Below are 17,822 nucleotides of genomic sequence, written 5' to 3'. Positions count from 1 at the left end.
CCGAAGGCAAGTTGTTAGAGTACAAACCTGTGAATTATGTTGCCTCTTGTTTTATGGCTGGTGAAGCTGCTGCTTTGGCTGGTGGAAGTGATGTTCCTGGAAATTATAAGGAAGCCATGAAGAGCAACGAAAGTGCAGAATGGAAGCGCGCTTGTGACGAAGAAATTGCGGCTCACAAGGAGAATTCCACTTATGAATTGGTCGAGTTGCCGAAAGGAAGAAAGCCAATTACATGTCGTTGGGTCTTTGCAAAGAAAGATAACGGAGTCTTCAAGGGAAGACTTGTTGCTCGAGGATTCACACAGGTGAAGGGTATTGACTACAATGAGACATTCTCACCTGTGGTGCGTTATGAATCTATCAGGTTGATGTTGAGTATTGCAGCTAAGAATGGAATGGCAGTTCATCAGATGGATGTGAAAACTGCATTCCTCAACGGATCTCTTCAGGAAGAATTATACATGACTCAACCAGAAGGGTATGTGGTTAAAGGAAGGGAAACCAGTGTCTTGAGATTGAAGAAAAGCTTGTATGGTTTGAAACAGGCTCCCTTGGTGTGGAATGAAAGAATCCACAGTGTTTTGTCGTCGCTTGGTTTTGTCAGAAACGGTGCTGAATATTGTCTATATTCAAGGAAATCCGAAAAGTCTTTTGTGATGGTTGCGCTTTACGTTGATGATTTATTGATAACTGGTACCTCAGATTTTGCCATCAGGAAAGTGAAAAGTGAATTGATGAATGTCTTCAAGATGAAGGACTTGGGAATAGTCAGGAAATTTTTGGGTATCAATATCTCGCAAGATAATGGAGGTATTAACATGAGCTTGAAAGACTATATTGGCTCTATGTTAAAGGAATTTGGAATGGAGAATTGCAACCCAGATAAGACGCCTACTATTGCTGGTCAGGAGCTCACCTTGGTGGACAACAGTGCTGAGGATTGTGATGCCACAGCTTACAGATCTTTGGTTGGAAAATTATTGTTTGCTGCTAATACTGTTAGAAGCGATATCAGCTATATCGTCGGTGTTCTATCCAGATACCTCAAGGAACCAAAGGAGGTGCATTATAAGGCAGCAAAGAGAGTTTTAAGATACTTGAAAGGAACCAAAGATTTGGGAATAAGATATGAGGCTGGCAATAATGATAACGGTGAGCTTCTTGGATACTGTGATGCTGACTGGGCTGGAGATAAGTCAGACAGAAAGTCTACTACTGGGTTTGTGTTCAAATATGCCAATGGTGCAATCACATGGAGATCTAAGAAGCAAGCTACTGTTGCTCTTTCTACGGCAGAGGCTGAATACATGTCACTAAGTGAAGGAGTCAAGGAAGCATTATGGCTAATGCAAGTGTTCAAGGAATTTGGGATCAATACTGGTCCAGTGAGGATGTTTGATGATAACCAAGGGTGTATTGAGATGGCAAAGCATCCAGCTTTCCATCATCGCACCAAACACATTGACATCAGGACTCACTTTATCAGGGACCACATTGGATCTGGCTCTATCAATTTGGAGTACTTGAGCACTGGTGTTATGATTGCTGATATGTTTACAAAAGGTCTTGCTGCCCCTCAATTCTTGGAGTTGAGAAGGCTCTGTGGTATGGAGACTTTGAATTGAGAGAGGGTGTTGAGTTGGCAATCCAAAGTTATGTGGTTAGTCATTGTTCATGGAACCTTCTAGAATTCCATGGAACATTCTAGAACTCATGGAACCTTCTAGAATTCCATGGAACATTCTAGAGCTTATGGAACCTTCTAGAACCCATTGAGATTAATATAAATATGGGCCATGCCCCCATAGTCTGAGTTTGTCCTTTATATAATTTAGATAGTTAACAAGTAAAACAAGTATAACAAGGGAATAAATATTATTGAATATTATTGTTATCAATGTCTTTTGTAACTAGAGTTACAAAACTACAACACTCCTTCTCAAGAAACCCTGGTTTCTTCTGATATTATCGTTGACTTAGATCATGCAAATCCCAACGCAACCGATCAAAACAATGTAAACAAACACGGAAATAAACCACATTCAGACGAAGAAATCACTGAGGAAGATGACAATACTTTTTTAAGTACTGCTGAAACCTTTGCAACCCCATCTAATACCATAAATGAGGCCTCTAATGCTGATTCAGATGTTGATATTGCCTACCGCCCAGCCCCGGAAATTAATGTTTCTCCAGTTGATTGCGATCGCAATCTTGACAGTGCAGGTGACACTAGCGTCGACATGCATATGTCAAATCAAGCCACCATTGAATCTCAAGGAGATTCACAACCTTCTGTTTCTATTGATTTTGTTACTGAAAACTCTGAAAACCAAAAAAAAATTGAAAACAACAAAACCCAAAAAAACTCTGAAAACCAAAAAACCCCAAAAAAAACTAACCCAGCCCCAGTTGCTGCTTTCAGCAGATCCTACGCCCAAATCGCCTCGGGCTCTAAAAGCGCATCCCAACAGGGGACCCTGATTATGAATACCACCTCCACTTTTCAAAATGTTTTAGCCAAATTCGAAAGAGTTTTTAAATGGGCTAAATATCTCAAATCAATCAAGTTCGAACACCAATATGTCCTTGAATATGCCATTAAGGAAAAGGGCATGAGGGGATCACTTTTCGGATTTGACACACAAAAAGTGGAAAATGTTGAAGAGAAATATCAAGAATTTGTCAAAATCTACACCATTGAAAAGTTTTTCAAATTTTATACAAATTCCCATTTAATTAATGAATTCTCAAGATTGAAACAATCTAATATTGCAGAGAAGGATTACATTAAATTTATTATGAGCCATCAAGATAAACAAAAAATCATGATGTCATTTATTATCCCACCTGAGGTCTACCGGAACTATGAACTTGATGATCATTTGAGTTCAATAAAGGATGCCTTCCAAAAATTAATCGATGTTAAATTAACCAACATTGAAACTGATTTGAATGATAATGATGATATCAACTTCATCAAGAAAGCTTTAATTGAAGCTCAAAACTACTTGTTTATTTCAAATGAAACTATTTGTCTCAAATCCTCACTTATCCCAATATTGAAAGGTCAATTACAAACTAAGAATGAAAAGTTACGTAATGCATTTATTGATTTTGTCACTAGCCATTTAAGTGTTGACATTGAACAATCCACTTACAAGCCACGCATCAATATCAATAAGAATGATAAAGAAATCCAATTGATTGAGATAACAGCCTTGGAAACAACCCCTGACTATTTTGTCGATGCTACCATCAAGCAAGCGCTTGACCTAGCCCAAATTGAACCAACATCATTCTCAGTGATTAAAAGTGACATGACTAAAAGACCTAACGAGGAGCTTAAAAATCGTTACATTTATGGTTACTTGGAAATGGAACCAGGAAAACAAATCCCGGTTATTCACCAAGACAACATTGTTTCTAAAGTTATTACTAAATGCTTACACTGTATCAATTGTGGTTCAAGAGAACACACCAGATACAATTGCAAGCAAGCATCTTGCGCGATTTGCAAAAAGCCTAGCCATGTAGCTAAAGACTGTTACTTTAAGCGGCCAAAGAAAAATGTTACAGATGATCGTCATGAGAACCCCAAACAGAAGCAAAATCAACCACCAGTGATTGAAGTTCCTTCTACCGAGTTCACCATGGTTCATGGTTCATCTAGATCCAGACAGTCAAAACCACCACAAAATGAACTGAGCAATTTATGGAAGAATCCATTCCACCAATTGGGATTAATATCCAAAGAAAGAGATGATGATTATGAAAATATCCAAACTACCACACCAGCTATCAACAGAAAGCATCAAATCACCCCTCCTCCGGTTAATCAAGTTAGAAACCAGCTGAAACCAAACAAGACTCGGCCAAACCAGGAATTAAGTTGAATGTGTTTAGATCCCATCCAATTATCCCAAAATCTAATCAAACCTTGTCCAACCCAACTTCTACCCCAAAATCTACCCCAAAATCTACCCCAATCTCTACCCCAATTTTGACCAAAATTAACACCACCAAGCCTTCAGCACCAAAACCATTTGTACCAAAATCTATTAAGTTAGTCATTAAAGACCCACACCCATCAGTGACATCAAAACTGGCACAAACTGGCTCTAAAGAGCCAACCCTGTCTGAATCAAGTGCAGAACCTGATAATGATAATGACGAAGAATATGAGGAGGATGAAATGCTACTGGGTGATGAAATTCCAGTACATGAGAAAACAGAATTAACACCAACCAATGATGATTTGTCAACTCTGGAAGCTGATGCAACCAGAAACAAACAGACAAATCAAAATTCCAATCAATAAGCATAATGATTATTAAATTCAATACTCAAAATATACAACGGAGTCGTATCAGCGACCAGTTGGTAATAAGTTTCACCCAAAAATCCAATGTGTCTTTGCTCCAAGAACTAAATCTATCAGAAGACTTTTCGTTTCAGTTCGATGACAAAGTCATATACTATAATTCAACCTGTTCCAGAACAGCAATAATTGTTGATGATTCTATTCCAGTGTTAGGATCCAAACTAGCAGGTATTACTGTCCAACATGAACTCCAAAAACACATCACGGATGTCTTAATTGAATTAGAAAATAACCAAGCACTCTGGATTATAAACTTGTATAATCCAAATCAATACCAAAAGCAAAATCAGATCCATGATCAGCTCAAACTCAGTTTACTTGCCCAACATCAGAATCTTCAAACTAGATTCCCAGGAAAGACAATCAACATCATGTTAGCTGGTGATTTTAATAATTTTATTGATCATTCGGACTCCCTAAATTATAGAAGCCGTGAAGACTCAGTTGCTGAATCCTTAACTAATCTCATTACTTTGTTGAACTTGAAGGACTCATTCAATTCAATCAAACATAACATCAAGAAAACATTCACTAATAAAGCATCAGAATTAGGGAAAAGCCGGAGATTGGATAGGTTCTATATCACTGGGAGCTTCTTAAAAAACAAAGAAAACAAATGGAATATGACGCAAACAAATCATTTTGGGAAAAGATCCACACATGATTCAGTTACAGTGGAGTTGACTTTAACTTCATCCAAGGCTTACTATAATATGAAGAGATATAGATTGACCGATAGAATCATTAATGTTCTCAAGCACCAATCTATAAATGAAGATATCCAAGGAACCGATGAATTAATAATTGATATTAAATGCAAAGCAGAAAAACTCAAACACATGTTGAAAAAAGTGAAAGTGCCTGAACTTGATAAAGTGACGGAATATTATCAACATATTAACCAAGTTTTCCACCAATATCAAGAACAACGCCCAATAAAACAGCTAAAAGATGTAGAAGGGTCACTAGTTCAATCTCATGAAGAGATAATGAAAATAGCAACTGAATATTATATGGACTTGTTTGATGGAACCAGAGGAACAAAGGACACAAAAAAAATACATAAATATCTTCAGGACGTGATTCCAACCCAAGGAATATCTCCTGAAGAGAAGAGAAAAATGGATTCCTTCATAACAATGGAAGAACTCAAACTGGCAATTGATTCGGCAAATTTGAAGTCCACACCGGGCATAGATGGAATCCCATACAAATTTTATAAGGAATTATTTCCCCAAATCAAACACATCCTTCTTCAAGAATTTAACCACATTCTAACTGAAGGAAATTTACCATTCCACTACCGAACTATACTCTTTAACATCATACCAAAGCCTGGAAAGTCAAAAGAAAACATTGGAAACTATAGGCCGATAGCCCTTATCAACACTAATCTTCGATTATTATCCACAATAATTAATAATAGGTTGTTGAAGCACTTGCCTGATATCATAGGGGAAGATCAAGCTGGTTTTATTCCAGGCCGGTCATCGTTCTCCAACATCACCATTTTCAGAGAAATGTTAGATAGTCTAATTCATCCAAAAGATAAAACGCATATAATACCAAATCCACAAAAGCTGATACTAATTGTGGATTTGGAGAAAGCGTTCGATAGGATATCTCACGAATATATGGAACAACTATTGTCCCATTTAAATTTTGGAAAAAAATTAGCCAAGTTAATCATCAACATCCTCAAGCAGACAACGGGATCCTTATACATCAACAACATGACCGGCCCATTATTCAATTTAAAAAATGGTACCCTCCAAGGTAATCCGTTTTCCCCTTCATTATTTGCATTAGCAGTAGAACCTTTACTACGATCTATCAAACAGAATACCAGAGGCCATAGTTACCAAGGAGATTTGATACCTGAAGCATATAGCAGTCAACATTATCTTGCTTTTGCTGATGATTGTTGTAGTTTTGTAACTCTAGTTACAAAAGACATTGATAACAATAATATTCAATAATATTTATTCCCTTGTTATACTTGTTTTACTTGTTAACTATCTAAATTATATAAAGGACAAACTCAGACTATGGGGGCATGGCCCATATTTATATTAATCTCAATGGGTTCTAGAAGGTTCCATAAGCTCTAGAATGTTCCATGGAATTCTAGAAGGTTCCATAAGTTCTAGAAGGTTCCATGAGCTCTAGAAGGTTCCATAAGTTCTAGAAGGTTCCATGAGCTCTAGAAGGTTCCATGAACAATGACTAACCACATAACTTTGGATTGCCAACTCAACAAATACAACCTTTGACAGAAATTGCCCCAATGAACGAAATATTAAGCCCTCTGGTTACGGGAACAGTAAGAACTGCTTTTTCACCCACAGCAGACCATCCATACTCACGCCGCATACTGATATTGAAACCTGCTTCGTCGATGAAAATACAGTTTTGACTAAAGTCGAGCTTGTCTTTATACTTCTCTGCCCACTCGAGTCTCTGTTTCTTCAATTCCTCCAGACTTCTTCTCAAAGCCCATTTAGAAATACGTTTGAGACTTAGCTTACAGACCTTGGTTACAAAGTTATAGATTGTTGTAGCCTTGGCTCTTACATTGGTGAAGGCTTTCTTGAGTCTCTCCAACATAAAATCGAGAGTCACTGTAGCATCTTCCTTTATCAATTTTTGAAGTAATTCCTTATGTTCATCAGTGAGAAGGGGTTTACGACCTCTTTTCTTTATTGGCTTCGAGATACCATTTAATTCATTGACAAGTATTTTGTTCCACTTTCTTTTCCATGTGTAAGCAGTTTGCAAAGGTATATCTTCTAATTTTGCAGCCTTGTAAGCTGATACACCTTCTTCCATGACCAAGTGCCAAAATCTTTGTTTGACAGCTTGATTATAATACCGGTACGAACCTCTATATCTTCGTTCTTTCATTTCAATTTCCATCTCGGCATTTTCTTCTTCTTCGAAAATAGGATCAATTTCCATGATATCCATGATACCTGGTTTTTCAAAATGCTTATAGTCACTGTAACTAAAGGAAGCTTCAACTGGTGCTATTTCAGACTCTAAAGTCATTTCACTGGGTTCAGCATAGAATCTATTACCTAGGCCATCAACATACCCATCAGTTAGTAGCTTGGCTTTCAAGTCCATACTTAGTTTTGATGGTAAAATCTTATGCTTTTTTTTGTAAGTAATCTGGTGATCACATAAAGACCGAATTGAATGTCAAAAGTGGGAATTCATCATCTTAAATGGAGAACAGCTCCTACCATACATTCGTTCCCATTTCTTGAAAACCGTAATCACGTGCTACTATTAATATTATTATAGATATCCGGTTTTATAGAAAGTAGCACAGAATTATGGAAAAAATGAGTATAATTTGATTAAACTGAGTAGCTTAGAGGCTTATAGAGCCAGTCACATAAAAAAAAGAAAGGAATTAATATGAATTTTATATACTGTTGGTATGAATAATTGAAGTGCAATAGTATGAACTATTTTTCTTAGATGGTCTGAATAAATCCCGCTGCGGTGGTACGAAAAATACCGGGGGTCGGTATGAATTATTTTTTGCCACTGGTATGAACATTTCCGGTGGGTGGTACGAATAAAAAATGAAAACACTGTATCCAAGGCAACCAAAAACTCTAAGATGATCCAATCCTGGATTGTAACCAAACCACCGACAATATGGTGTCCGAAAACCAATTATTCTCGAAGGTGTTCTATTGATCAAGTAAGCAGCAGTACGAACGCCTTCGGACCAGAATTGGGCAGGCATCGAAGCCCCAATAAGCAACGATCTCGTTTTATCCTGGAGCGTTCTATTCATCCGCTCCGCAGTACCATTCTGATAACTATGGTGTGGGACGGTCAACTCGTGGGCAATCCCTTTGCCTCTTAAATACTCATGAAGCTCAATAGTTACAAACTCGCCACCATTATCGGTTCTTATGGTACCAACTTTGAACTCTTTTCCTTGTGATTTGAACATCGTTTCAGCATAGTTGATGAAATCAATAATCTGAGAGGTACATTCTGACTTATGGGTAAGGCATCTAACCTCTACCCACCTAGAATAACCATCAACTATGGTGAGAAAATACTTTGCCGAATCAACAGAGCCATAACTAAATGGACCACAAACGTCCATATGCAATAATTGTAAAGGTCTCTTTGGTTTGGAACCTTGACCATTCTTTGGCTTTCTCACAACGCCTTTAGTGGACAAGCAACAGTCACAAATAATGGTGCTGTTAGTTCCACTAATTTTCCCTTTTACCAACTTGAAAATATTATTAAACTTCTGCATGATGTTTGCACTAGGGTGGCCTAGCCGCTCATGCCAGAGGCTACCCTTGTCGGTACTCTTAAACGCAACACCATTAGTTTCGGTAGATAATCTGTAAAGCCCATTCATCAGAGGATCCTTGGTACCAATAACCTTCATTTCCGGATACATTTTCACTTTGTTTCCTTCAAACAATAATTTCGCACCATTCAGAGTAGCCTTGGAAACTGAAATCAAGTTGGCTTTTGAGTCTGGAACATAATAAGCATCTTTGATTTCAATATTGGTATTATCACGTAATTTGAACTCCGCAGACCCAATACCTGCAACAGCAACACCACCGCCATCAATCCCGGAGATCTCTCCTCCAAACGGTCTGATCGTCTTGAACAAGCTCTTATTGTTTAAGATATGTTGCGAGGCACCTGAATCAAAATACACCCTGGAGTTGTTACCATGCATTCCCATAAATGCATACCACGATGGTGACGGATTCCTACCATCGCCAATTAATTTCTCTCTCTTAGGAGCCTTGCAATATCTTCTGAAATGTCCAGGCTTCCCACAATTGAAGCACTTGTATTGCTTCTTGGTGGCGAAAACCGGTTCCGGACTCTCAATACTAGTAGACGCAATACTTTTATCTCCAATGATCTCTCTTGTTAAATCCTGAACAAGACCGAGGTCAACATTACCAATAGTTCTGCCATTTCTGGACTCGTAGGCTGTCATGACTTCTCTAGAGAGGCTATTACCGAAACCAGCCTTCTGGCCCAAACCCAAGAACAATGCACAAAGCACAGTGCTTCCGTCCAATTTACCAACAGTGTTCTTGAAATCATTAAAAGCATCAATAAAGTGTTCCACTTTTCCTTCTTTAGTTTTCAACCATTTGTTGTCCATTAAATCACAAATAATACCCACAGCATTGGTAACAGTCAAAGTACCATAGGCCTCCTTGAGAAACATAAACAAGTTTCTGCCGGTACCATCGAATTCCGAGGCCTTAGTCAAAGCAGCACCAGTGATACTGTTAAAGACAACCGTAGAGATAATTTCATCCATAGTAGCAACCAATTGAGCAACTTCGTTTGAGTCTTCCAGACCGTCAGTTCCGGTCTCTCCATTGATCAAATAAGCATATAACCCAAGACCTTTCATCTTCATCTTGACACTGATCAATGTGAACCAATCATAGAAGTTTGATGAACCTTTCAACTTTTCATCAGCAGCAAACGAAGTAAGAGCACTTGAACTCATAACCTGTTGAAGTTTTGTAACCCTAGTTACAGTAGTCATTACCAATAACAAATACTATCAAACTATCCTTGTTATTATTCTTATTCTTCTTGACTAACTAAATTATATAAAGGACAAACTCAGACTATGGGGGGCATGGCTCATATTTATATTAATCTCAATGGGTTCTAGAATGTTCCATGGAATTCTAGAAGGTTCCATAAGTTCTAGAAGGTTCCATAAGTTCTAGAAGGTTCCCTGAGTTCTAGAAGGTTCCATGAACAATGACTAACCACATAACTTTGGATTGCCAACTCAACAGGATATTCAAGTCAATTTTTTTCCAAAGTTTCTGGGCCAATGGACATTCAATAAGATGGTGCTTCATGATTTCAAATTGGATTTCCTTTGGGGCATATTGGGGTTCATCATATCTGGTTAATTTTTTGCTGCAATAGTCACAATGATTATTTACGTAATTGTGATTTTCAATGCCCAAATGAAAGATGTGAATATTTTGATATTTCCCCGGGAAATGTTGGTTGAATTTTTTGAGGTTATGCCAAAAGTTATCAACTTGTTTCTGATTCACCCCAGTAATATCCATGAGTGTTTTTGACATCTTGTTGGCATCTTGTTTTTCCCGTTGTTTTTTACTTCCTTTAGTATGGTCAAAATCCTTAATTCTAATTGGAATGTGTTGTTGATATTTTTCAGGAATCCCTTTTTCAATTGAATTTTTCAAATCTTCAATTCCAATCTTCATTGGCTTCAACCTGATTGTACGTTTCTTTATACCAAGAACTTTTCTGAAATCCCAGTACGCTGTCCTTTCAGCATCTGAGAATGTGCTGCTATTCATAACTTCTAAGGAAATTGAATCATTGGTATTCTCAATGTCATCCGCTAGTTCAAGTAATACCACCCACCAATAATGAGTTTTGATATAATCATCCTTTGGTGATTTTGTTGGTGATGTTTTTTGAATGATGTTGTTGATACTTGATTGAATTTTGAAACGTAATATCTGGTTATATTTAGTGTGACTATCCAAAAACAAATCCTGGAAAATTTTGGCTCTTCGGTGTTGGAGTTGAGACTTTAAATCAATCATTGAGAAACCGCCTTTGTTGTTGTGTGTCTTGAGTGTATCCAAAGAAATAGGTGTATCTTGCTTGACCAATAACTTAATCGATGTGTCAATTTGATTCAACTGATTGGGTAACAAAGGTTGGTGTAGTTCTTTGTAATAGAACTTGGATGCAATATATGTGTTGAATGCTTCTATTTTTGATTGAATCAGCAAGCTGGTCATGTTTGATAACTTGTACTTGATATAGAGGTCACGCTGCAATGTTTCCGGCCAAAATGTCACTGATGGCCCAATAGTTATCCCCAAATATGTCAATTGAAAGTTTTCATCAGCAATCTCAAATGGGAATGGTGTCAAAAATGGATAAGTATCAGTTGGTATGATTAGTTGGGATTTCTTTTCATTGAGTTTGCTGGCACTGAATTTTTCAAATAGTCTAATACATTTCATTGTTTTGGAATAATCTCTTTTATCTTTGAGGAAAACTGTGATATCATCAGCAAAAGCAAGATAATGTTGACTGCTATATGCTTCAGGTATCAAATCTCCTTGGTAACTATGGCCTCTGGTATTCTGTTTGATAGATCAAATTTTTTTTTTTTTTTCCTTCAAAGTTCGATTTATTAATAAATATATAATTATATATATCTATGTAAAATCTTATAAGCTAATGCTCATTATATATGTTAGGGAAAACCATATCATATGGTGAAAAACCCTTTAGTGATAATTATTAGTATTTAAATAAAATGTTTTTTTTGTTATTGTTTTTGTTATTTTTTTTTTTTTTCTTTTTTTGTTTTGATCGACTATTCAGCTCCCAGTAGTAATGATATAAATCAAGTTGTTAATTGATGTGTTCCAATCAATTTGGTTATGATATCTTAGGCGTGAGAGTTTGCGTTGATAGCATAGATAGCGGTCGATCTTTTTGATTGTTGATTCTGAATGATTGGGAGCGATTAAGTTATTCCATGCTAATGGAATTGGGATTTTCAATCTTGACCATAACTCGGTTGATAATGGGCATTGAATTAGGAAATGGGTCATTTTGATCTTGACTTGGAGTTCTGGTGATTCATGTTGTTGGTCTTGAGAGACGGTTTCGAGCCCGCAATAGTGACATTTTCTATGTTGGTAAAAAAATTGTTCAGCACCTAAGTGGAATATGTGTATGTTTTCAAAGTAACCAGGGCTATTATGTTGGTATTTGTGGAGTCTCTTCCAGAAAGAGTTTTGTTTCGTTTGGGTGACTTCTTGGATATTGGTTAAAGTGGTGGATAATTTATGTTTATCAATTCTGGCTCTTTTTTTCTTGCTTCCCTGTTTGTGTTCAAACTCCATGACCAGTTTTGGGATCTCCATTTGATAGATAGTTGGTATACCGTCTTGAATGGACTTGGCAAGGTCTGAGTGTTTGATATTCATTGGGTTCAATGTTTGTTGTTGAGATATTGGTTTGGACAATAATTTATACCAAGCCACAAAAGCACATTTTTCCGCTGTGGTGAACATTGGAAGATTTATAACCTGGTTGAGTATGGACCTGCTGTCTCTCTTATTCTTGATATTGATCTGGTCACCCAATATTAACCGCCACCAGTATTGGGTTTTTATATATCCTTGTATCGACTGCTCTTCCTCGGATAGATTTTGTTTGATGATCATGTTTATTGCTAGTTGGAGCTTGAATCGGAGTAACTGGCAATATGGGTTTAAAGATTGGAGAAAGAGTTGTTGAAAGATTTTTGCCTTGCGGTAGCTCAATTGGCTTTTGATATCCACCATGCCATATCCTCCTTTCAATGGGCTTGTTTTTAAAGTGTCCATAGAGATTTTCAGTTTTTTGTTCACCTGGTTTTTGATGGATTGTTCTAGCAAATCTATTTGGTCTGGAAGCATAGGTGCATGAATCTCGTGGTAATATAGCTTAGACAAGATATATGTGTTATATCCGACTATTTGACTTGATATTGGTAGTGAACTCATGTTGGTCATGTAATATTTGGTGCTGATGTCTTTTTGGAGAGTATTAGGCCAGGTTTGACACGAGTTCCCAATTTTAACGCCTAGATATTGGATTTCATAATTATTGTCAGCAATATCTATTTGGAAGTCGGACTGGAATGGTATTTGATCGCATGGAACAATTAATCTGGATTTGCTTTTGTTTAATTTAGAACCACTGACTTGTTCGAACGCCTGAATTATCTTCATAGTGTTTTTGAAGTCATTATGATCTCTCAAGAATAAGGTAACATCATCTGCATAGGCAAGGTATTTGACTCTGGGGATGATGTTTGGTTGGATCTTATGGTTGTAACTGAATCCTTTATTTAATCTTTGGATGGCTCTTAGAAAAGGTTCAAGGGCTAACGCGAAAATTGTTGGTGAAAGTGGGTTGCCCTGAAGGGTTCCGTTTCTTAATGGGAAAGAAGGGCCTGTAATGTTATTTAGGCAAATGGTTCCGAGGGCTTTGGTAAGGATAGCGTGAATAGTTTCCGTCATTTTTCCAAAATTGAGTTTTCGAAGTAATATTTTAAGGTATAGATGGGAAATCTGGTCAAAAGCCTTTTCGAAGTCAGCAAGCATGATTCGGTGGTTAGTAGAATGATTGACATGTGGCTTGTCTTGTGGGGATATTAAACTGGAAAGCAAGTCACCGAAAATTGTTATATTAGAGAAGGAGGATCTTTCAGGTATGAAACCAACTTGATTTGGGCCGATAATTTTTTCAATAATTCCTTACTAACTACATCTAGTATAGTCGCATCGTAATTTAACAAAAACACAATAGCCGGGCTAGCCTAATTGGTTAGGGCGTCTGACTTCTAATCAGGAGATTCTGGGTTCGAGTCCCAGGTTCGGTGTTTTACACAGCTCTTTATCAGTACGTCATGTTCTTACAGAAGAGTTCGTTGTTGTATTGCCTAATCCTTTTTACTGGTATACTGATCACAAATATTGGTATTAATTTTTTTTGGTGACACCCATGGGAAAAATGCAAATTTTCTTATACAGTATAGTTCAGTGAGAATGTCAGCATATACATAAACTTTTTACTTGACGTACTTTTACAGTTTTTGCTACTAACACCCTAGAGTGTTTTATTTTCTCACTACTAATTTTAGAGAGATAGCACATTATTCAATTATTGTATTTTACTACGTTGTTAACGTTATTAAGTTATTAAGTTATTGTTTGTATTAATGCAGAATTATCTTAAATCTGATATTCTTAGACTGTATCCGCCGCCACCACAGACCGGATGGATTACTATAAGCCATACTCGCGCGAAGTCTACAATAACAACTTTCCTCTCTCACCATAGATATATCGGCGTCCATATGTGAATAGGAGATAATTATGTGAAATATAAGGACAGCAGTGAGGACAGTAGTAAGGACAAACAGCACGACACCTAGCAACCTTAAACCAATAATGGCTGTAAATATAATCTTGATAGCAACGACTATAATATTTATTAGTAGAGATCTAATGATCTGTTTCCTAGTATAAGACCTACAGACCCATTTATTGTAAGATCTTGAACTTGCGACAGCAGAGGGCACTTTAACCAGAAGAGGCGGCAATTATTGTACATAAGTGTCCTGCCTCTTTTTCGTCGTAAAAACATCGTTCCTCTGTAGTACACAAAATCACATAAAGTACCCTCAAGGTAAGTTGTCGGGATGTACTGGCTGTACCAGGACTATCCGGCAGTTGAACATTGTTAGATGCTGAAGCGGAAGGATTAGATGAAGTATCCATTACAAAGTTGGTTATTAGTTTGGGTCGGTGATTGGTTTATTCATTTGTTAGTTTACTTCTAGTAGATAGTTTTCAGATAAGATCGAGTGATTCTTCCTCTATCCTTTAAGTAATTAATTCTTCCTCTCATGACAAATGAATGCCGTTTTATATCTAGAATATCCGTATACATTGCTCAGTGGTTGCGACCCACTGGCATTGTATTGGAGCGATGTACAGAGTTAGTTAGTAATTGTCAAGCATCATTTGTCAACAAGGAACCACCACAGGGGTGCACTCCGACATAAGTAAAAGACAAAATCAAACTATTGGATCTTGCACTTTACTTAAAGCTACATTTCAACAAGTTATCTATTCTTTCAGCTGTATAAGCACCGTTTATCTTCCTTTATTTTCCTTAGCCAGAGCAGAAGGTTACCCTCGCATAATTAACAACCAGTTATCGCGTAAGTCGAGGCCTATCTCTCCTATTTTCTTCCCATAGTCCATTAAAGTATTTTAACCTTAAAATGAGAAAGAGATGTCAGCGTTGTCGACGTCGGGTCCTATACAGGACCATAAATATTCTCATATGCACAATAAAGCGTCTATGGTATGATGTAATGCAGCAATGCCAGGATCACGCGCACAAATTTTTTGGGAAAAAGAAATTAAAAGAAAAAAATAACCATGGAAAGATACCTACAAACCTATGTATTCTGAGACCAGAACAACAAAATAGCAACAACATGAGTCAGAGACTAGTTCAACAAACTTCAAGACTATCTTTAGTCTCCTCAAGACATGAGAACTCTACTGCTCGTCCAAGACTATCACGTAACTGTTCAAATTGTGTCTGCTCCCCAGGGTTGCTCTCACGTCAAAACAGACGAGCTAGTATCATTGCTAAACGAATGAATTTGAAAAGAAGTTCGACTTCTGGCAGCTTAACTCGTAGTAGCACTCGTGCAAGCTTGATAGGCGAAGACGATGAGCTTTGCAAGACTGCCAAAGAAATAAACACCAGCAAAAGATTGGAAGCCTTGAGACATGAAATGAAGAGCGAGGATATTGCCGTGTACATTGTGCCTTCGGAAGACGAGCATCAATCAGAGTACGTGTCGCCAAAAGATCAAAGAAGAAGCTTCATTTCTGGGTTTTCTGGTTCCGCAGGGATTGCTGTGATTACCAGAGATCCAATGTCGATGAATGACGTTCCCGATGGTTTAAGTGCTTTGAGTACCGACGGAAGATATTTCATTCAAGCAGAAAATGAATTGGATTTTAACTGGAAATTATTGAAACAAGGGGTCAAGGATCAACCGACTTGGCAAGAATGGGCTATATTAAATGCCATTCAGATGAGTTTAGATAGTGGGTTGGACATCAAGATTGGCATCAACAGTAAATTGTTTAATTACACCCAATACTCTGAGTTGTCCAAACAGTTAAAAGACCAAGTTTATAAAACCATCACCGAAAAGAAGCTAGAGAAGAATCCACCATCGATCGACATCATCCCTGTCAAGAGAGATTTGATCGATGCCATCTGGAGCCAATTTGAAATTCCTCCAACTAGACCGGCATCCAAATTAATGAAGCTCACCGAGAACTTTACTGGTGATTCAGTGAGCTCGAAAATTTGCAAGCTCAGAAACCTGTTGAAAACCAAATACTCGCATACTAATTTTGTCGTCACCTCTTTGGATCAAATTGCGTGGTTATTGAATTTGAGAGGGTCTGATATTCAATATAACCCAATTTTTTACAGTTTCTTTATCTTGACTAATGATAGGAATATTCTCTTTTGTGATTTGCAAGAACGCTTGGATGACAACAATGCCGATATTGCCGAGTATTTGGCCACCAATGGGATTGAGGTGAAACCATACTCCAGCTTTTATGATGAATTAGTCTCAATTTCCGGTGATATCCAAGAATTTTTGGTTCCAAATTCTTGTAGCTGGGCAGTTTGTCAACAATTGAAATCTAAGTTCAAGCTTATTGACTCGCCAATTGAACTCCTTAAGGCGGTCAAGAATAGCACCGAACTTAGCAACTTTAAAGTGGCTCATTCAAAGGACGGTATTGCATGTATTAAATTCTTTGCCTGGCTCGAAGACCAACTTGTGAACAAAGAAGAACTTATAAATGAACATGACGTGGCATGTCGACAAGAGGAGTTCCGTAAAGAACAGCCAAATTACGTTGATTTGTCATTCGAGACCATTTCTTCTACTGGAAGTAACGCGGCAATCATCCACTATGCTCCGCCAGTCGAAGGATCTTCTGTCATTGACCCAAGTAAGATTTATCTCAATGATTCTGGTGCGCAGTATCTCGAAGGTACTACTGATATCACCCGTACCTACCATTTCACCCAGGCATCAGAAGAAGAAAAACAGAACTATACCTTAGTCCTCAAGGGGAATATCGCGATAGAGAACTTGAAATTCCCAGAAGGTACCAACGGATACATGATTGACTCTATTGCCCGACAATTTTTGTGGAGGAAGGGCCTTGACTATAAACATGGTACTTCTCACGGGGTGGGGGCGTTCCTTAACGTTCATGAAGGACCAATAGGGATTGGGTTCAGACCTCACTATGCGAAATATCCATTGCAAGCAGGTAATGTGATCTCTAACGAACCTGGGTATTACAAGACTGGCGAATACGGTATTAGAATCGAGAATGTGGTTTACGTGACAAGGGATGAGAAGTTTGACCAATTTTTGAAATGTGTCAACATGACTAGGGTTCCTTATTGTCGTGAATTGATTGATACTAGCTTGTTGTTACAAGAAGAGATTGAACATATTAATTCATATCATGATTCTATTTGGAGGGAGTTCAATAGCCAATTGAAGAATGATTGTGTCACATTAAACTGGTTGAAGAGACAATGTCAACCATTATAAGGGACAATTATCTGGATACTGGACTCACGTTTTCTAAAGTCTATTATTAATAAACATTTTTTTTTTAATTGAGATAAATTAAATGTAATATATTTTGTTGGAAATTCAGTGAAGAAAACATAAAATGTTGAAATGCAATTTATATGTTACCTATATCATGTTCAT

The 17,822-nt window shown here is 37.4% G+C and overlaps 1 protein-coding gene across 1 annotated transcript; it reads left to right on the top strand. All coding sequences in view use genetic code 12, as the record gives it.

Annotated features, from left to right (window-relative positions):
* Positions 1-15,485: 15,485 nt before the first annotated feature.
* Positions 15,486-17,657, top strand: FRA1 (aminopeptidase P; the record flags this gene model as incomplete). Its single annotated transcript, XM_064994055.1, has 1 exon — positions 15,486-17,657. One exon carries the CDS (start codon positions 15,486-15,488, stop codon positions 17,655-17,657), a length of 2,172 nt encoding a protein of 723 aa, XP_064850127.1.
* Positions 17,658-17,822: the final 165 nt, after the last annotated feature.

Source organism: Saccharomycopsis crataegensis, assembly GCF_037102585.1.
Source record: "Saccharomycopsis crataegensis DNA, jcf7180000000072, whole genome shotgun sequence".
Classification (NCBI taxonomy): Eukaryota; Fungi; Ascomycota; class Saccharomycetes; order Ascoideales; family Saccharomycopsidaceae; genus Saccharomycopsis; species Saccharomycopsis crataegensis.
This window is presented reverse-complemented; position numbering and strand designations above follow the sequence as displayed.